Source organism: Amyelois transitella, chromosome 12 (assembly GCF_032362555.1).
Source record: "Amyelois transitella isolate CPQ chromosome 12, ilAmyTran1.1, whole genome shotgun sequence".
NCBI lineage: Eukaryota > Metazoa > Arthropoda > Insecta > Lepidoptera > Pyralidae > Amyelois > Amyelois transitella.
In genome coordinates, this window is record NC_083515.1 from 498,594 (window position 1) to 521,267 (window position 22,674).

Here is a 22,674-nt window from a genome sequence, read left to right on the forward strand (position 1 = left end):
CATGTGCACTCCAGCGCTCCCCCGGGAACGCGATGTCTTCAAAAATTCAGCATTATACGGTGTCCAGGAACAGAGGAAATTTCCAACACACTGTACAATATATCATCCCTATCGCAAGAGACGAGGAATTTCAAATTTTTCCTAACATTTTTCATGTACAAGTGAACGAATGACAATGTTGTCTTGGTCCTCAGTGATACGTCAGATGTTACAATTGAATAACTGATTTGAATCGTTCGCGTTGCATTATATTATTTATCTACACTAATATTATAAAGCTGAAGAGTTTGTTTGTTTGTTTGAACGCGCTCATCTCAAGTACTACTGGTTCGAATTGAAAAATTCTTTTTGTGTTGAAAAGACCATTCATCGAGGAAGGCTTTAGGCTATAATATAACATCACGCTGCAACTTTTAGAAGCAAAGAAATAAAGGAAAATGTGAAAAAAACGGGGAAAATTATTCATCCTTTCAGAATTCAGAAAAACATTTAAAGTTTGTTTCATCAAAATCGGTTCACTAAAAAAAAGTTATCGTCATTTGAATGAACTCAAGGCATGAGTTTGCAAAAAATAAGTTTACGCGGAAAAGATCGAAGTTTACACGGACGAAGTTGCGAGCAACAGCTAGTATCACATAAAATTGTTAAATTTGTGTGCATGGTAATAAGTTTTTTCACTTTTTAACTTGTTTGGAAAGTTATAATAAACTTGGGATTCTTCTATTAGGCGATGGGCTTAAAACCTACAACTGAACGTAGCTTTCAGTCTTTCGAGACTGTCGACTCTGTCTACCCTGTAAGGAATTAAAACATGACTATATAAAAGCAAGCAGTATTTCATTGAAAAATTCTATGTATTTCTTAAAGCGACATCGTGATACTTATTAGATTTCTTCGGATCGTCTGATTCTCTCCCATCGACCCCAATTTCGAAGTCAGGGATACATTTCATGACTATTTGTGGACAAGCCGAGTGGGTAGGGGTATACGGTCGACGGCCATATATTGCCACTTAATAAAGATCGCAAATAAAATGCTTTGCTTGAGTTTTCGTTCTTGTAGACTTCAAATTTAAAATAAATTGGTGCCGTGTGGTTCCCGGCAACAATATAAAAAGAATAGGACCACTCCATCTCATTTCTCATGGATATCGTAAGAGGCGACTAAGGGACAGGCTTATGATCTTGGAATTCTTATTTTAGGCGATGGGCTTGCAACCTGTCACTTTTTGAATCTCAATTCTATCATAGAGCCAAATAGCTGAACGTGGCCAGTTAGTCTTTTTAAGACTGTTGGCTCTGTCTACCCCGATAGGGATAAAAACGTGACTATATGAAAGAATGAATAAATAAATATATACGGGACAAATTACACAGATTGAGTTAGCCTCGAAGTAAGTTCGAGACTTGTGTTACGAGATACTAACTCAACGATACTTTTTATTTAAATAAATACTTACTTAGATACATACGAGTATTTTATGAACACATTGTGTGGTTATAAAAATGTGTAGTTTCTAAAGGCCAATGACTATTATGAGTCTATTTTTCAAAGAACAATAGACCACGGATCATTTTAATAAGATTCGAAAAGTGCGAGATAAAATAAAGGTACGTTACGTGCTGGTTTAATACCTTTATTATTTTATAAATAGCATAATGCTACGCGAAAGTTTAAAATTACTTATTTATGTATTTTACCTTCATTGCACAAAATACAAATGTATAGCACAATTGGCGGACTTAATGCTAGAAGCATTATCTATTATTACGCTAAACGTACAGTATTATTGCAGTGCAGGTTTTTTTAAGTTTCTTTGTTATAAACAATACCATCTTTATAATATACATAGATATATATTACCACGTCTATATCCCTTGCGAGGTAGACAGAGCAAACAGACTTGAAAAGACTTAATGATAGAATTAAGATTCAAATAGTGATAGGTTGCTAGCCCATCGCCTATAAGAAGAAACCCAAGTTTATTAGCTACTCCCTAAGTCACCTCTTACGACGTCCATGGGAAAGATATGGTGTAGTCCTTTTCTTAATTGCCAGGAACCACACAGCACACTCGCTTTATAATATCAATTCTCTTTTATTACGAAGAAGATAAGAATCCTGATATTATCTTCTCGCTATAATATCAGGATGGAGATATCTTTGTAATATACTGTCTTGTCATTTCTGTTTCAGTATAACTTTGCAACAAAGGTAGCGGAGACATCACTAATACAGTGAGTATGTTAGAGCAACTGAGATTCAAATTGCTTCAGGCAATGCGGGAACATACGTCTTGGAAAAACTTAGATGTACATTAAATACTCGTAAAATGGAATGAACACATAATATTTGTTATCTAAGTAATTATTATTTATGAACATATATCTTTTTTATAAATATTCTTTTTTATATGGATGCCATGTGGTTCCCGGCACCAATAGAAAAAAATAATAGGAGCACTACATCTCGTTCCCATGGATGTCGTAAAAGACGTCTAAGAGATAGGCTTATAAACATGAGCTTCTTTAAGGCGATGGGCTAGCAACCTGTCACTATTTGAATCTCAATTCTATCATTAAGCCTAAAAGCTGAATGTGGCCATTCAGTCTTTTCAAGACTGTTGGCTCTGTCTACCCCACAAGGGATATGGACGTGATTATATGTATGTATGCAGTTTTATTTTGGTATCCGGGCTCCGGGCAGCTATAAATAAATAATATAAATTAAAAATAATGCCTTTATTAAAGACCCCCTCGACTCAAATCTGTATACTTGTGATTTGAAACCATAACGACTTGGACTTTTTTACGCGAAGTGACTACCGTCAGGCCTCCTCAGCCTTTTCGAGGAACAAATTCAAATTCAAATTTTTATTAATTATTATAAGATACTTCATATCTCTTAAAAATTGTCAAATCTTTTGGTTTCACAACATTGGTTGACGTCAAATAAAATACTTAAAAACTAAGTTTACTGACGCTTCCAGTGCAGAAGAAGCGGTAACAAACTGCACTGCAGCATTTTCTTCAACAACGTCAACTTCACCAACCTTCAACCTAACTCATATTATACCGTGGTTAGTTAGAAATCCTCTCTCCTACCTTTGGATAAATCTTCTTGACGAATAGGGATTATTTCTCTTAAACTCGCTGACAATACTGACGTGGCGTGTTGAAAGCATTATCTTGCTCGGGTGGTGACGCCCGGGACGTGTTGCGACTTAGTTTTATAGTTCTGCATTTTGCTAACTTAAATTTCACCGTGAATTATAAAGTCTTGTCTATACATACGAACATACATTCTCATATTATAAAATGTGAAAAAGTCTTCTTGTAGGCGATCATTAAGCCTATTGGCTCTGTCTATCTGAAACTTGTAAAAGGAAGATAATGTTCTATGAAGTAAAACTGCACTTATATATTTGGACTCATTGACATTTAATGTGTTATATGCATTACAAAATTAATATGAACTTAAACATTTGTACTAAGTTATATTTTAAAAAAGTAGTTCCCGCGTCATTCTCTTTCTTTTTATAATATTTATATTTTTTATAAGTGGCCAGTTCTAACCTATTTCAATATGTTGCTTATTTCAAAAAAAAAAAGGCTGCGTGATTCTATTTTCAAACACCTAAATTAATCGATGAACTCTCTTCCACGACCAGACAAGATGTTTAAGAAAACTTGTCCTCTTCACGCAGTTCCGCTTGTTCAACTCGATTCGGAATCGAATCGATCTCACAATCGACTGCAGTACGTTCAAACTCTGCAAAGTTTGTTTAATCGTATTTGTCGTCTGGCCTAAGTTCTCGTATTGAACTGGCATTATCCATAACTACTGGTTTCCTTATTTCTTGATCCGACTTTGTTTCTTGGAGATCTAAAGATTTAGTGTTTCATTTTTGTTGTTTTATAAATGTAAGGGGCTTTTACTAAACGTGGTTAAATTTAGGTTTCACAACATTGGTTGATGTCAAATAAATTACTTAAAACTAAGTTCACTGCCGCTTCCAAAGCGTCAGTGCTGTAGAAGCGGCAACTTCAGCCTTTTCTTTATTCTATCCAAGCCAACGATAGTGCAAGGCAGACCTTTTTAAGCATACTTTTATCTGTTACATTATCTAATCCTGCAAGAAGGTACATACCTACATACATACATATGGTCATGTCTATATCCCTTGCGAGGTAGACAGAGCAGTCTTGAAAAGACTGAATCGCCACGTTCAGCTATTTGGCTTAATGATAGAATTGAGATTCAAATAGTGACAGGTTGCTAGCCCATCGCCAAAATAAGAATCCCAAGTTTGTAAGCCTATCCCTTAGTCGCCTTTTACGACATCCATGGGAAAGAGATAGAGTGGTCCTATTCTTTTCTATTGGTGCCGGGAACCACACGGCACTTTATCTGTTACATTATTTAATTCGCAAGAAGGTACTTAAATGAAATTTTCATACATCAACCTCAGTAAACAGCAGATGTATAAAAATAGAATTTCACAACTTTATCTGCGTACCTACATTTTCACATGAATAAAGTTTCATCTCCTGTGACAGTATAATTCATACAACGGCGGAGACGGTCGGAAGCGTTTTTACAAACCGCCGCTTTCATACGCCTAAATAAATATGGCGGACAACACAAAATACCTCGTCCCGAATGGCTAGCCAGCCCAAGGCCTGATAAACGTCCCGGCGGTTGTGTAAACAGATAAACTTGAAAGCTAAGGATATGTTGGGAAAAATAACGGTGAAGCTGTATGTAGAAACATATGATACATAACAATATTATTATATTATATTGGCTTTATAATGGAATTGAGATTCACATAGTGACAGGTTGTTAGCCCATCGCCTACAAAAGAAATCCCAAGTATACAAGCCTATCCCGTAGTCGCATTTTACGACAACCATGGGAAAGAGTTCAATTTTTAAGTGTCGGGAATCACACGGCACAGGGTTTTACGCTCAAGTTGGTTAAGTATGTGGCTATTTTATAGGTTTTAGGGGAAGTTAGATAAAAAAGTATATTTTCACACCTTAAAAATCTCAAAAGTTACTGTGATAAATGTTGCGTAGACAGACACAGCTGTTGTAGTCATAAATAAAAGAACGTGGACTAAAAAACTCCCAAAAAATAGGGTAAATGTTTGGAAGTGTTTGCAGTTTTACGGTAGAAGTGCATTAAGGGAGGCTTTCTTGAATTACCCACTGGAATAGAAAAACCGGCCAAGTGCGAATCAGACTCGCGCACGAGGGGTTCCGTACCTTAACTTCTATATCTGCCTTTGGAATTATAGTTTTCATTGTAATCTTTTTTGAACATCGCGGTAAGGTTCCTAACTCTTAAGAACAGGATCACTCCATCACTTTTCTATTAATGTTGTAAAATGCGACTAAAGAAGTAGGCACATCCATCTAGTACAGTGTTTTACCATGAACCAATATGGTTTAGGTTCTCCTCAAACGGAGATCAGACGGGAGACGTGATGTGTAAAAAATATTATTGTTTTACCCAATTCTTGATCATGATAAAAACGCACCCCAGGCTCCTCTCAAGAGAGGTGAGGATGTAACCAGGATTAAAGCCGGGAGGAAGAAGAGGTGTTTTATTTATTTATTTACACAAAATTATATACAGGAGCATTTATTACAGTAATTCTAGTTCAAGGGTGTTATTTATTTCAAAAGAAATCTTTTCCAGTAGACCCATGAGAGGAGATGAATTTTGAAGCGGTATGGCGTGTGCATAAATATCGTTTAACATATTTAACTAAAGATACATGCTAATTCTTAGTATACTTAAGAGAGTAGTAGTGTTTTTTGTCATGAAATTGAAGTCTGTGCTCTCATTAAAAGAACCAGCTGGAATTTTGACTCGGAAGAGCAAATGTCAGCTAGTTTTTGTTTTTGTCACTATTTTGTAAAATTTATACACTTTAAACAGTTCCTTGTGGGGTAGACACAGCCAATAGTCTTGAAAAGGCTGATAGGTCACGTTCAGCTGTATGGCTTAATGATAGAATTGAGATTGCTAGCTTATCGCCTACAAGAATAATCTCAAGTTTATTAGCCTATCCCTTAGTCGCCTTATACGACATCCTTGGGAAAGAGATGGAGTGGTCCTGTTCTTAAGTTCCTGTAACTGTCTAGAATAGTTGTAAAATAAATTTGACTGTCTGGAAAGGTTAACATAAATTCATAAAGGCAATGTAATAGAATTTATTTGAACTAGTAACCGAACGAAACATTGAATTACATGTAATTTCTCTAATTATTATTGTCTTCTGAAAAAGTGAAATTTCATATATTCATACATAAATCACGTCTCTTTACCGGAGGGGTAGGCAGAGACAACATCTTCCCACTTGCCATGATCCCTGCATACTCCTTTCGCTTCATTCACATTCATAACTCTCTTCATGCAAGCTCGTCGGTTTCGGGTACCTACTCTTGGCGTGACCTTTTGCCAGAACGTCTTCGATTTGATCAAGGTACGTTCAATTCAAATTAAAGTCAAGAAAAATCCTTTCTTTGCGCATCAACCCGTCTGTAGGTCTGAATTTCGACAGGGACTCGATTTCGAAAAACACTAGATATTTCGACTTAAATTGCTTAGACAATACACATATTAGACTAGCTTTATTCCGACAGAAGCTACTTCGACAAGGCACTCCTTCGAAAAATGTAGTATTTTTCGACAGTTGCCATTTCGAAATGCACTTGTTCTACAGATTTTACCCATTTAAAAAAAAATAAAATAATGTCATTAAAAAAGGTTAACACATTATGAAGTCTGACCTTCCACATTTCATAATGAAACTAAAGGGAGGTTTTGCGCCACCTGGCAACCCCGGCGTTATCAAATTCAGTACCCACCGCGCGCTTGAGGTGAACGCACGTCGTTTTGTGAAAAAAAACTCGCGAGTGCTGTGTTACGTGTTGTGAAAAAAAAAATGTGATTTGACCTCCAAAATGGTTGTGTTGGTGCTACTAAGCGTTTTTGTCGGTGAGTTATATATTTAATTTTGTTTTGACAAAGGATTATGCTGTTAAATTTTTGGTGCATAACGTAGTAATTAAGATAATTGTTAATGCCTTATTGATTGAAATGTGGCAATAGAATTGATGATCCAATTAGCTAGCAGTTAGTGTATTAAATATTACTTACTAATATCTAATCAAATATTAGTAAGTAATCTTTAATATATTAATTAATTTAATTAAAACTTAGTAGGTAACTAATATTTAATAAAAAATAATTTAATTAAATTTTACTTACTAATATTAAATCAACTCAACTCGTTGCATTATTTAAAAAAAAGATATGTTCCTTATTCAATTTAATGTCACTAATTAGGTATATAGGACTTCAAAACTTAACAGCAACATACCTACCTCATAGGTAGGTATTTTACCTATGAATTTTTACAACAACAACATACATATATTCACGTCTATATCCCTTGCGGGGTAGATAGAGCCAACAGTCTTGAAAAGTCACTTTCAGCTATAGCCCATCGACTACTAGAAGAATCAAAAGTTTGTTAGCCTCACTCTTAGTCATCTTTTACGACATCCAACGGGAAAGAGATGGAGTGGTCCTATTCCATTTTTCTATTTCTGCCGAGAACCACACGGCACTGTGTTATTTTTCATCTAAGAAAGATGTTATTCTTATTTAGGTTAACTCTATTACTTACCCCAGTGGCCCGGAAAGAATCGTTCAGTTCTTCGGCCGGGAATCTAATAATAATTGTCGTATGTAAGTTGTTTTGTTCGTCGACTCAACATTGTATTACTATATTGTTTTTATTCCTTTATATCTCTCTATTTGATTGGGTACATTGATGTGTTCTTATTTTGATTGGTAGGTATGTCCTTATCTTATAACTAACCTTTACTCCATTTTAGGACATTTTCCCGGCACCAATAGGTATACCTAGGACCACTCCATCTCTTTCCATACATACATATAGTCACGTCTATATCCCTTTCGGGGTAGACAGAGGCAACTGAAAAACTGAAAGGTCACGTTCAGCTGTTTGCCTTAATGATAGAATTGATGATGATGATGAAAAAAATAGTTACAGGTTGCTAGCCCATCGCCTAAATGAAGAATCCCAAGTTTATAAGCTTATCCCTTAGTCGTCTTTTACGACATATATGGGAACGAGATGGAGTGGTCCTGTTCTTTTTTTATAAGTGCCGTGTGGTTCAGGGCAGTTATAAACAAATAACTTACAACATATACGAGTACCTATCTCTATAAATTTAAAACAATTATGTCAATCTACAAATATGTATGTAGGTACCTGATATAATAAAAATTAGGAAAGTGTAGAACGATAATCATTCTTAACCAGATCTTTGAAACTGCTTATAGAGGATTTCCAGAAGTTCTCAATGGAAGTCAACGGATTTTTTTTCAAGGTTCAAGTATTGGTTATAGTACCTACCTACGCCAGTTTTTGATAAAACTTCTTAACGACTAAAACCCACGTTGTCCATCGTATGGAGCGGTAATTTGGCAGCGAATCAGACCCATCCATCACGAGACCAGGGCTTGATGGATTTTACGGTCAGAAAAACGTGTTCAGGATAAAAGAAGGGTTAACACTAATAGTTTTCATGAAAAAGCTAGATTATGCCCATATACCTACATGCGAAATTTCTAAAAACTCAGTGGCGACATCTTTACGCTAAAAGTCACAACAACCAATCACGCGACGCTATCAGTCAAAAACAGCGAAAAGTCTAAATCGCGCTAGTAAAGATTTCGCGGATTGGAGCTTATATACAACCTCCGGCTCAACACCGTCGGAGCCGCGGTTCCCCAGGCATAACACCTAGCCTGGCGGAAGATCTTCCCTTTGGTGGCGGTCGAGCCGAATCATCGCTCCCGCTATAACTTCTTACGGTGGTAACAAAAACGTGTCGTCTTAGCTTCTTCTTCATCGATACACTCTTGACAGAATGGTTTGTTTCTTCGTCGTTACTTTTTCCCACTTTCTGCGTGGGGTCGGCACAGTATGTTAGTTGTTTCCAATTACTTCTGCCACTTGCCATCTCACTGGTGACTTCCCTTTCTCCTCATACTATCCTTTACGCCGTCCATCCATCTCTTTTTCGGTCTTCCCCTATTTCTTGAACCTTTCACTTCCATATTTAAGGCTCTTTTAGTAACATGACCTTCCTCTCTTCTCATGATGTGTCCGTACCACTTGACAATTCTTGACAGAATGGTTTGTTTGTCCGTTTGTAAATTCATGATTGCACAAAAAAAACAAAGTATGAAATCGTACAAGTTCTTGGAATTGAAAATATGTACGCAATGGCGGATTTATCTTAATTGGGATTTCTTCCAGTAAACCAAATTAAAATGGGAATATTCCAAATAAAAAAGGCAGCGCAGATAAAATGAATTGAAGATGCTTTAATAATTATTTCAATAAACATACATAAATAATATATTTATGAACATACATAAATATAATTACATACTCAAGTATCAGATGCATCGGAATACATACATCAGACTAAAAGTCACGTCTATATCCTTTGCGGGGCAGACAGAGCCAACAGACTTGAAAAGAACTTTTAGAACAATATAAATTAAAAGCAATGTTTTTTACAAGGTTTCTTGATTTTTTTCACATCTAACTCTCTATATTAGGGCGAGATTATATCGTCAAAAAGAAAATGAACAACATTTTTTCTACAAATTTACATTTATGACGAGATACGCGGGTAGTTTGAATTTATTAAAGTCTGGCGTTATTTACTCAAACTTGGGGTTGTTCACCTTTTGTACGGCTCCAAAAAGTGTGTACAGACTTGTTGTTTTAAGCTTCGAATTCACGTGCGACACGACGCGACGCGACACGCTACCTTGAGAAACAAAAATTCGTAGGCAGAGAGTAGAGAGCTTACATATTATAAATGGATACGAAGTATCATTTACAAATACAAATATTTGTAGACCCCAATTTAAAAATATTTGTAGATCTCTTAAATCTTAATCGTGGACGAATGCACATTGTCAACATTAAAAAAATAGTGAAAAAGTATTTATAAAATTGATGATTTTAATATGCATGAAATTTTTACTTTCCCACGAATGTCGTAAAAGGTGAAAGGATCAGCTTATAAACTTGGGATCCTTCTTTTAGGCGATGGGCTAGCAACCTGTCACTATTTGAATCTCAATTCTATCATTAAACTATACAGCTGAACGTGGCCTTTCAGTCTTTTCAAGATTTTTGAGGTCTCTTCAAGTCTGAGTCTTTTCAAGGTCCAATCCGCAAGGGATATAGATGTGATAATATGTATGTATGTTTGTGTATAACTATATGCGTCTCGTGTCGTGTCGCAAGTCTGTCTGCCTTTATGGAGGTCTACCTCCCCAAATTAACAAATGGTGCGTGGGGAATATAACTAACATTATATTTTATGATATTTTCAGCTGCTGCGTTTCCATAAAAATCTTTGTTTAAAAATTTGTAGCACTGAAATAAATGTTACTTAAATAGAGATAAACTAGCTTTTTGTGACATGACTTTGGTACTTTTATAAGCTTATCGTTTTATAATACACACACACACACACATAAATCACGCTTCTTTCCCGGAGGGGTAGACAGAGACCGCTAGAAGCTCGTTTCGGGTAATGTTGACCTGACCTTTTGCTAGAACCTCTCCGATTTGATCAGGGTTCGTTCGTCTAGGCCTTCCCAATCCAACAGTCCCATTCACAAATTAGTTATACAGTAGATATATTTTATCATTATACTTCTGTAAAAACAAATAGTTCTTGCCTACCCCTTTGGGAATAAGGTGCAATTTTTATGTATGTATATTTCGTACTGATCTGGTAGCAAAGAAAAAACATAGTGTGTGCCAGCTGCTTCTCTTCCCGTGCAAATTGTAAAAGTCGATCAAAGGAAAGGCTAGTAAACTTACGATCCTTATGTAAGGCGATGAGCTAGCAATCTATCAATTTTTGAATCTCAATACATACCTACTACATATAATCACGTCTATATCCCTTGCGGGGTAGACAGAGCCAACAGTCTTGAAAAGATTGATAGGCTACTTTCAGCTATTTGGCTTTAAGATAAAATTGATATTCAAATAGTAACAAGTTGCTAACCCATCGCCTTAAAGAAGAATCCCAAGTTTATAAGCCTATATCAACATCCATGGGAAAATTTTGGGACATTCTTTTTTTCTGTAGATGCCAGGAACCACACAGGTAGCTTTATGAATAACCTGATTTTAGCATTCACGGATTCTACATATAACTATATTTAATCACGTCTTCATCACTTACCGGGAGGACAGAGCCGACAGTCTCGCAAAGACTGGAAGGCTACGTTCAGCTGTGTTCTGTCCAGAAAATGCAGCCATTTATGTACATTTTACGATATCCCCAAGAAAAGATGCACAGATCTCATCCTACTCCACGTCAAATAGGTTTGTGTTTACATACAGAGACAGGCATCTGCGCTCTGTGTACAATTTGCATGTTCAAACATGTCTGCTGCAGGGTCCTTTGTACGATTATTTTCACTGAAAATTTAACAATTGGAAGAAAAACAGGGATATATACTTTACATACATAATATCACGCTTATGTAAGAATGGGACCACTCTATCGCCTTTCCATGGATGTCGTCATTGGCGACTAAGGGATAGGCTTATTAGCTTGGGAATCTTCTTTTAGGCGATGGGCTAGCAACCTGTCACTATTTGAGACTAAATTCTATAATTAAGCCAAACAGCTGAACGTGGCCTGTCAGTCTTTTCAAGACTGTTGGCTCTGTCTACCCCGCAAGGGCATAGACGTATGTAGACCTCCTATAAAATTGTACCAAATTTCTGTTGTTTTCTCTTAATTATTTTATCGGTTAGTTATCTACAGCATCGGTTAGTTTTCAAATTTATGTAAGTATTCGAATATTGGTACATGGCCGAGGCGGGATTCGAACCTGTGCCTTTCTGCGCATCCCGCATTCCGACCACCGACGCTCTTCACCCCGAAGTAAACCCTCTGGCTGTAGGAAGTATAGTTATTAAAGTTATTTATTCCTACAGAAGATAAAAGGAGAAAAGAGGAGAAAATAATCAGTTTAAAATGTCTATATTATTCAACGTATATCTTTGGAAACTTTGACAATAAAAATTATTTTTGACATCACTCTCACAAACAACATCATGGCAACCGTTGCTATGGCGTATACCAAGAAGGTTGCAACACTGGCAATAACTTCTCTCAAATAAAAACTAAATTTCCCATCACAAAAAGCAGCTGCATTCGAAACACCGCATTCCACTTCATTCATTCCGCGAGGAAACTTTGTCGATCAATTGTTGCGGTCGCAATATAAACTGTTCGATTGGTTTCACTTTATTTGTGACTGAACCAATGACTTAACATTTTAAAGTTGAGTAAACCAAAATGTATTTTTCTGTTGGATTTCGTCTATATATAGATGATATTAATATACGACCGTACATGTATAAATTATCAAATTAATAAATGAGTTGGTCTTCGAAAATTACATACATACATAAATACATGTGGTCACGTCTATATCCCTTGCGAGGTAGACATAGCCAGCAGTCTTGAAAGAGTTCAAGGCCACGTTCAGCTGTTAAGCTTAATGATAGAATTGAGATTCTAATAGTGATAGGTTGCTAGCGCATAGCCTACAAAGGAATCCCAAGTTTGTAAGCCTATCCCTTAGTTGCCTTTTACGACATCCATGGGAAGGAGGTGGAGTGGTCCTATTCTTTTTTATTCGTGCCGGGAACCACACGGCACTAAACTATGACTTTATGACGAAAATTGCATCTATCTGCCGTCAGCTATTCCGCCTCGGCATATGAGACTGCCAATTTTCCTATATTGCCACAGTATGGAACTATAAAGAATACTGGCTCGTACGCGAATGTCGTCTGAATAAAATGTATATCGTGGAATTACTATTGGAATTTGAGAAAAGGGTGAAATTTATTGGAAATGTTCAATATTTGAAAATATGTAGTTGTTTAGGAAATTTTCAGTGTAAGTACAGTCGTTTATAGAGTAACCTGACCAACTCTATAATTGGTATGAATCGGTGCTCATGTTTTCTGCTGTTGGCTGTCCCAACAGTTCTATATATGCAACGAGAAAGTTTAATATCTGTGCCTTTTATGCTCATCATTTATTTTAACCGCGACATCACATTCGTCCACCCAAGCTTTCAGCTAAATATTATCTAACACTATCCTATTACAATTACTAAACATTATCAATATTGCCATCACATCAATCACATTGAAATGGGTGCTGTCAATTTTTTCCACGACCACTTCTGTTGGGTAAGTTTATTTTTATTGATGGCAACATTTTAATATGACGCGCCGGGGGAGAACTATGTGTCGCATGTAATATAATTTGTTATTGATGTTCGAAGATGAGAATGGATGATTGATTGATGGATGGACGGTTTATTTAATAAAGTAGTAAACGTCGATGTCTCTTTAAGGGGCTTACATCAGCTAAATGAAATTTAGAAACGCAAACACACATTGACAGAATCGACTTCACGTCATCTATTATCAACACTTGTAACCACAGATGGCGCACGAGATGAGAATAGAATAGAATAGATTTATTTTAAAAATTGTATAAAAGGTATCACTTATTGACGTCACATCACTTAAATCTAATTATAACTACTACCGCTTTCAAAGCGCATGTAGAAGAAGCGGCGAAACACACTACACTGCAGCATTTTCATCGGACGTCAATTAACAATTGTAGATCTGTTAAATCTTAATCGTGGACGAATGCACATTGTCTACATTAAAAAACATGAATGAATGAGACAAAATTGAAAGGAAAGACATAATATGAAAATAGATTCGATGTGTTTTATCTGACAGTCCACTGTAATTACGCTATCTACTAAACCAACCTTCTTGAAATTTTACGTATATAATTAAGAGTCCGAAGACGGGCATAGGGTACTTTTCATCCCGGGAAAAAGTATGAATCCCGTGAAAGCGTAAATTCGCGCGGTCAATAATCTAAAAATAATCCAAATATCTTAGCGTAGCGTAGCTGATAGTGTTAGCCAAGGTAATGTATCCTTAAAATAGTTTACCAAACATTTAGAGTAACCACACACATCAAAGGACATCCAAGGAGTTCAAGTTCTTGTATTACTTCGTAAACAAATGACAAATGTTCGCTCAAAGGGCCCTAATTTACTTAGCAGTTAGCGTGACAATGAGCGATGGTCTAGAATTAAGTTGTATACATAAGTTAACATTGGGTGTGAGTTGGATTAAGTGATAGTTTTACATACATACATAGGTACATATAATCACGTCTATGCCCCTTGCGGGGTAAACAGAGCCAACAGTCTTGAAAACACTGAATGGCCACGTTCAGCTATTTGGCTTAATGATAGAATTGAGATTCAAATAGTGGCAGGTTGCTAGCCCATCGCCTAAAAAGAATCCCAAGTTTGTAAGCCTATCCCTTAGTCGCCTTTTACGTCATTCATGGGAAAGAGATGGAGTGGTCCTATTCTTTTTTGTATTGGTGCCGGGAACCACACGGCAAATTGATAGTTTTACAATTTGTATTACGAAGTGTAGTCCTAATAATGGGATACTTATAACTTATTTTTTATTATTATAAATCTGGTGTCAGTGTCGAATCGGTAAGCTGTCCGGTTAATGCGTGAGGCGCTTAAAGACACCGGTTCGATACCTACCGCGGCCATGTGACAAAACAATGACTTTTTCCGAAGTTATGTCTATTATTTTGAATACTAACATCATAAGGAAACCTGCACATTCAGGAACAAGATATATGTATATTTTCTCTATCTACAAGTCCGAAAAAAAAGACTGTAATAAAAAAATAAGATTTGATTATACGAGTAAATATTGTGCAACCTACTCTAAAAGTTAGTACATCTATGTAACTTGGGACTTCTGTAAAAATACACTCCATATTTGGAGAATTGCCAAACCTATTTGTTAGTTCATACAACGGTCGGGTAATCCCCGCAAACTTCGAATCTGATAGACCAAATTGTTTAGTAGAATAAAATTTGTTTTTAAGAGTAAAATTGCCAACTTGGGGTTTATACTTTGAACATACATACATATAATCACATTACTTACGGAATAGACAAAGCCATCAGTCTTTTTAAGACTGTAGGCTCTGTCTACCCCGTAAGAGATCTCAATTGCAGCATTAAGCCGAGCGTGGCTTTTAAGCCTTTTCACAACTGTTGGCTCTGTCTACCCCTCAAGGGAAGTATGTATGGGAAATCGAAATCGAAATTACAAACAAAATTGAATTTTTACACGATTTCTAACTCTGCTAACGATTCTTTAATAAATAAATTAATTCCATAGGTACTGATAATAAATGAAGGCAGAATTTTTTTATTTTTCTATGTTCCCAACGAATTAACTCAAAAACTACTGAAGCATATTTTGATGAAATTTAGTAGATACACAGATAGAACTGACCTTAAAGAACTACAGGAAATTCCCACGAGTACGAAGACCCGCGCAGAGGCTAGTCTATCACAATTAACACGTGATCAAAGATGGAGTATTCGTACAAGTTGTTTGTCCGAGTGAACCCAAGTTAGGAGTGTTACTATCAGATAACAGATAATCTGAAGTTACTTTTGTTCGTTCGAAATGTCTCTTAATTTGTTCTTATCGGACTTCCAAGGTTAATCTGATAAGTATCAAAGTGCTGTTCTTAAGTCACAAAGGTAACATATAAGAATCAATTCGGAGATAAGGTGTATGAATACATACATATAGTAGCATACGTCCATATCTCTTGCGGGGTAACAGTCTCGAAAATACTGAAAGTTGAAATGTTCAGATTTATCGCTTCATGATGGTATTGAGATTCAAATAGTGACAGCCCATCGTCTACAAGAAGAATCCCAAGTTGCCTATTCTATTCCTTAGTCTCCTTTTACGACATTCATGGTAAAGATATGGATTGGTTCTATTCTTTATTGCCGGATACCACATTATATTACTAAGCCATACAGAACGTGGCCTTTAAGTCTTTTTAAGACTATTGGCTCTGTCCAACCTGCCAGGGATATAGACGTGATTATTTATGTATGTAAGTATCCAAAGTTTCATATATTGTAACACGTTTATTTCTTTCCGAACGGCCTGAGGTGTAATAACTTCAGTTTTAGTACTGGCGAAGTGGCCATCCTACTACATCCTACTTTCACGCAAAAACTACTAAACCGATTACCATGAAATTTGGTATGTAGGTAGCTGAAGACCCAGAATAACACATAGGCTACTTTTTATCCCAGAGTTCCCGCGGGATTGATAGGGTTTCCATGCGGACGAAGTCGCGGGCGGCCTCTAGTACTTTTATACGGGTACGTTCACGAATTGTGTAAGAGTATCAAGGCGTATTGTTTATGGTCGGGTGTGGGGTGATAGAATTATTATGGTGTTCTTCGACGTATATCAATGGCTGTTTTATGATCGATCGTGTTGTTTCTTTTGCTATTAAACTTTTTTTCTGGTCAGGGTCAGGTCAGGTCAAGAGCACCCGAAACCCGAAATTGTATGAAGAGAGTTATGAATGTGGATGAAGCGAAAGAAGTATGCAGAGATCGTGGCAAGTGGAAAGATGTAGTCTCTGCCCATTCCTTTGTGATAAAGGCGTTTATGTATTTACTAGAGGCCGCCTATATGTTATTCTGGGTCTTCAGCTACCTACATACCATATTTCATCAAAATCCGTCCAGTAGTTTTTGCGTGAAAGAGTAACAAACATCCATACTGACATCCTGACATAGTCACAAACTTTCGCATTTATAATATTAGTAGGATATATGAAGATACCAAAGGTCAATGACACGCATTACATCCACGTCACGTTCGAATTAATAAGGAACAGAAAGTCCAACTAAACTTTTCAGATCCCAAACAGGCCGAGCGATACATTTCTCCAATTAAGCTTGTACAAAACTTTTTTCATTTAGAAAAAACCGATAGAATATTATTGCGAATGAAAGTTCTTACTTGCACGATCGACACAAAAGAATTTGCGGATAAAATATTTGGGAAAATGCCGACTTTGTTGATTGGATGTGTTGTGTCATTCATTCTCTTAAATGATAAAGGAATATAGATTTATGTAAAGCAAGCATAGCAAATATGTTGTGTTTTAAATTTCTATTGTAGATAGATAGATAGATAATTCATTTATTTGATTTGCTACACAAGATTTCCTATTTCATATGAAATACAAATTAATAGGGTGTGAGTTGCAGCAATACAAAAAGGTCACAACTCAACGAATTTATTGCTGTAGAGCAATACGCTGATTTTCAGTTATGACCTAGGTGCTAGTGCAGGTCAATCTGCGCACGTAACAAAAAAATAAACATAAATAAACAAAGACTCGTGTAGTGACTTAAAGTATATGTATTGTAAATGTTAGTGTTGTGTCAGTTTTATTTTTGTTATGTTGTAGGTACTAACGTTAGTATTAATTATTATAAAAGTATTTCATTACTTAGGCGACAAATACGTTTACTTATTCACTCATTCGCCCAATCACTCGTTCGCCCATTCAATCATTCACCCAAACACTCATTCACTCATTCACTCATTCACTGATTTTAACGGGTAGACCACCGGCGCTCTTCTATGTCCTATGTAGGAGTGTCTTTATAGACAAAATTGCAGCGAAATTAGTTAATTTCGCAAAAAAACAAAAGTAAATGTATGGGAGAGTAGTTACTCTCCCATACATTTACTTTTGTTTTTTTACAAAGAAAGTTAAAACGTCCAGCGAACTATCGGTAGCATAATGGAAAATTGGAAACTTACCAGCACATGGCCAACTTTCAGTGATACCCGGGCAAAAACGGCCCGGGTCCAAACTCTGGGGAAGTTTAACAAACAAACACACAAGTTCCCAAGTTGGTAGCCGTCGAACTAAATTGGCCGCGATTGTCGACTATTTCCTAAATGCAGTTTCATGTCGTGAAATTTTCAGGTTGTCGTACTTACTATGTTTGTGCCGTGTGGTTCCCTGCACTTCAGAATAGGAATAGCTTTATTTTCAAATTTAGATACAAGGTATCACTTATTGACGTCACGTACCTTAAATGTAATTATATCTGCTGCCGCTTTCAAAGCGCATGAGTAGGAGAAGCGGTGGAACAAACTACACTGCAGCATTTTCACCGAACGTCAATTTACAAATATAGATCTCTTGAATCTAAATCTTGGACGTGGGCTAGCGATTTGTCACTTTTTCAATTTCAGTTTCATCATAAAGTCATAAATTCAGCTGAACGTGGCGTTAGTCTTTTCAAAACTGTTGTGGCTCTGTCTATCCCACAAAGGATAGAGACGTGTTAATATAAATCTTTAGACAGGTGAACTTTACGCTTTTAACATTAGGTAAATATAACTAAAACTCGCGGCTTTAATAGTGTGACTTCTTATATCACTAAACACGTGCAAAATTTCCTAACAATCGGTTTGACAGTTTTGACGTGAAAGGCGGACAAACAAACACACTTTCAAGTTCACAATATTAGTAGCAAGGATTAGTGGGATGTTGTGTCTTTTCCGGGAAAACAAAAAGCATATTTCATTGGCACGCGCCGCGTTCAGATGACGTCACGGCGCGTGACTTGATGTAAAGACTTCTGGGTTACTCTTTTTTGTTATTTTACATATAGGTGGTATGCTTTTTTTGAGAAAATTATTAAGTAATGGGGAAGACAGAGCAAACAGTTTTGAAATGACTGAAAGGCCACGTTCAGCTGTAGAGTCCAATATTGCTATTCACGTTGCTAGCGCATCGTCTCAAGAGGTTTCCCAAGTTTATAAGCCGTTCCCCTAGTCGCCTTTTACGATATCCTTGGGGATATGGAGTTGATATTCCTTATAATATAACCTTAGATTACGATTACTCATGCACTTGCCAGAATGTGCAAGGTTTCCACGATATTTTTTCTCTCGCCGTAAGAGCATCATACATACATAAAATCACGCCTCTTTCCCGGAGGGGTAGGCAGAGACTACCTCTTTCCACTTGCCACGATCTCAGAGAGAGCATCAGTTGGCAATAATTACAGCATAAATAGAAACGTCAGTAACACATCCCATGTATCACTTTTTGCACAAACCATTCCTCTGGAAAGAACAATCCACTGACAGAATCTGACAAATCGCAACATTTCAAGTGGAAGCCCAAAAAAATTCCAACAACTCACTCCAATCTAGCCGACTGCTTTCGGATCCCGCTAAAATAAACATATCCCCAATTTCCGGGATTCGTTTTGGCCAAAATCAAATCGAATCTTGTAAGATCACTCGAGCTTTAGAGGTATTCGGCAGCCATTTTAAATTGAGTTATGAAATGTGGGTAAAGTAATGAAATATATTGAGACTTTGTTTTGTAAGAGTGAAGGAAAAAGGAATAAGTATTTTTTTATTTTCTGATATAACATTTTTGTATCTTTTATGGCATATCAGTCTTTTCAAGACTGTTTGCTATTTCTACCCCGCAAGGGATATCGACGTGATTGAATGTATGTATGTATGTAGATTCTGACAGGTACCTTTGATTAATTGGTAAAGGTCGTCTTATCGAAAGGTCAGGGTCAATGGTATTCTAATCAGACGTAGAAGACTTACGGCAAGTCTTATTCACTTGCGAAACATACATACATAATTATAATAAGGACGTGATTATATGTATATAGGTATATATACATATAAACACGTCTTTATATGCCACGGGTAGACAGAGCCAAGTGTCTTGAAAAGACTGAAAGGTCACGTTCAGCTAAATAATTGAGATTCAACAGACAGATTGCTAGCCCTCGCCCAAAAGAAGAATCCCAAATTCATAAGTCTTTCCTTCGATTGAAATAAATCTATCCAACCAAAAACATAGTCGTTGAATCTTGTGACTTTTTCTTTAATAAGATATTTACTTAAAAATGTGATATTTTGGTTTGTGTGTGTTTTTTTTAACAAATATATCATACCCGCAGCTTCGCCCTCGCGAATTTCACCACCTACAAATTTAGCGCCAGCTACAAAAAGCAACGAATTCAGCGCCAGCTACAAAAAGCAACGAATTTAGCGCCACCTACAAAAGCAACGAATTCATCGTCAGCTACAAAAGCAACGAATTTAGCGCCACCTACAAAAAGCAACGAATTTAGCGCCACCTACAAAAAGCAACGAATTTAGCGCCACCTACAAAAAGCGACGCATTTCAGCGCAACTTACAAAAGAATACAGGTTTTCAGCAAATCCCACGGGAATCATATTTTTTTACTGAGATGAAAAGTACTTAATTATGTATACCTATTATTATTCAAAAGTCTTCAGGTATATTTATAATAATTAAATTAATTTCACAAAACAAGATTCGTATAAATATTACATACAATTGTTTATAATTAATCAGAAAAGTACTAATAATAAATATACCTAATTAAATAATTTAAACTAATATTAATTATTTTATAATAATTAAAAAAAAAAAATTGTATACCTATGTCAAATTTCAAGGAAATTGGTTCAGTAGATAACGCGTGATGAGAAAACAAACAAATAAACTTACTCTCGCATTTATAAGTTGGGATGATTGATAAATTACTTTATTTCAAAGGGATAGGACCAGGCATATAGCCAAGTATTTTCTTTGCCAAATTTTCTCACGACATGCAAGATGTCAGTACTGTCTTTGGACTCCAAGCTTTAGAGCCAAAAACTGACAATTCAATTGAGAATTCTCGAATATTCTTATCCTAACTAATATAATAAATGGGAAAGGTGTTATATAGATATAAAAATAGAAATAGGGACAGTGGAGGGATGTAGTCTCTGGAGGTGTGATTTTTTGGATGACTTCAAAATAAGAAACTTCATTGGAGTCTTCTTTTTATTTTTTCATGTCTTTTATTCCGTACATATACATCTGTCTACCCCGCAAAGAATATACGTACATACATATAATCACGTCTATATACCTTGCGGGGAAGACAGAGCTGACTGTCTCGAAAAGACCAATAGGCCACGTTCAGCTGCTTGGCTTAATTATATAATTGAGATTCAAATAGTAACAAGTTGCTAGCCCATTGCCTAAAAGAAGAATCCCAAGTCATATAAGACTATCTCTTAGTCGCCTTTAACAACATCCATGGGAAAAAGTTGGAGTGGTCCTATTCTTTTTTCTATTAGTGCCGAGAACCACACGGCGGCGTATAGACGTGATTATTATATGTAAGACTAATGAAATGAATAACCAGAAATTGTATCTCAAAGGTCTGCTGAAAGCCGCTTTGCGACGATGAATGTAAGAGGAGGAATGAAGGATAAGATTGAGGAAGTATGCCAGATGATGGATGAAAGACGTTTGGATGTGTTGTGCGTGAATGAAACGAAGCGGAAAGGATGCGACGCGACGCAGCACGGCCCTTACACGGCGTATTGGTCTGGAATTTCCAGTACCAGCCGAGGCTGTCAAGGGGTCGGTCTAATTCTTTCTGCACGAATGGCTGAGTGCGTGAATGAGTATGAGTGTGTCAGCCCTCGTCTTCTATGGATTAGGCTGAAAGTTGGAATCACTCGGATCTTCGTTCTAGGTGTTTATGCACCTTGGGATGTGGGTTCGAGGGGTACAACATCAGCAAAAAGCGAAAACGAGGAGTTCTGGAATAGTGTAAGAGAAGTATTGAAAGTTACCAAGCCAAATGAGAAGATTATTATGTTAGGTGATTTTAATGGATGGGTGGGTGTAAAGCGTGATGGATATGAAAAGGTGCTTGGTGCGTTTGGTGACGAAAAGGTGAATGATAATGGAAGAAGTGTATTAGAAATTTGTCTAGAGTGGGATCTTTTTGTGTCGAACTCAATGTTTCAACATAAAGAGATCCACACCTACACAAGAGTGGAAGGTATTTTAAAAAGTATGATAGACTTTGTGATTGTAGATGAAAGATTGAAGAACAAAGTGCTGGATACCCGTGCATATCGCGGTGCTGGCATTGACTCGGACCATTTACTGGTGATATCCCGGATAAGGGGTATCTTCAATCGCTGGCGGCAAAGGGTAAGGGAGCAAACCAGCGCTTTGGAAAGAGTAAAAGTAGAAAATTTGCAAGATATGGATGTAGGTAAGAAGTATATTAATAGACTGAAGGATGAATTTGAAGATTTAGATGAAATGAGCGATATTGAAGATGGATGGAAGGAATTTAAAGAAAGAATTGTGAAAGTAGCTGTTGAAGTGTGTGGTGTAAGTAGAAGAAGGAAAGGAAAAAATCACAAAAATGCGTGGATGAGTAAAGATGTGCAAGAACTTGTGCGATTAAAGAAGAAAGCATGGCTGGATTTGTTAGCAGCAAAAGCTAACTTAAGAATGCAAGAGGTTATAGATGAAGATGTGAATGAAGCACGTAAGGAATATAAGAAAATGAAAGATTTGGTTAAGAAAGCTGTGATTAGAAAGAAAGAAGAGTATAAAGAGGATTTTGATAAAAGGCTATCAGAAGACTTTCAGTCAAATCTGAAAGTATTCTGGAAATCCGTAAGGTCAGCCCGAGGAAATACTATAACCAGAGAGC

The 22,674-nt window shown here is 36.5% G+C and overlaps 1 protein-coding gene across 1 annotated transcript in view; it reads left to right on the forward strand.

The window, feature by feature from the left end:
* Positions 1 to 6,878: 6,878 nt before the first annotated feature.
* Positions 6,879 to 22,674, forward strand: part of LOC106142349 (uncharacterized) — an 85,047-nt gene continuing 69,251 nt past the window's right edge. Inside the window, exon 1 of the mRNA XM_013344078.2 lies at positions 6,879 to 7,011. Coding sequence (XP_013199532.1) covers positions 6,978 to 7,011 — 34 coding nt within the window. The 5' untranslated portion in view covers positions 6,879 to 6,977. The remainder of the gene's footprint in view (positions 7,012 to 22,674) is intronic.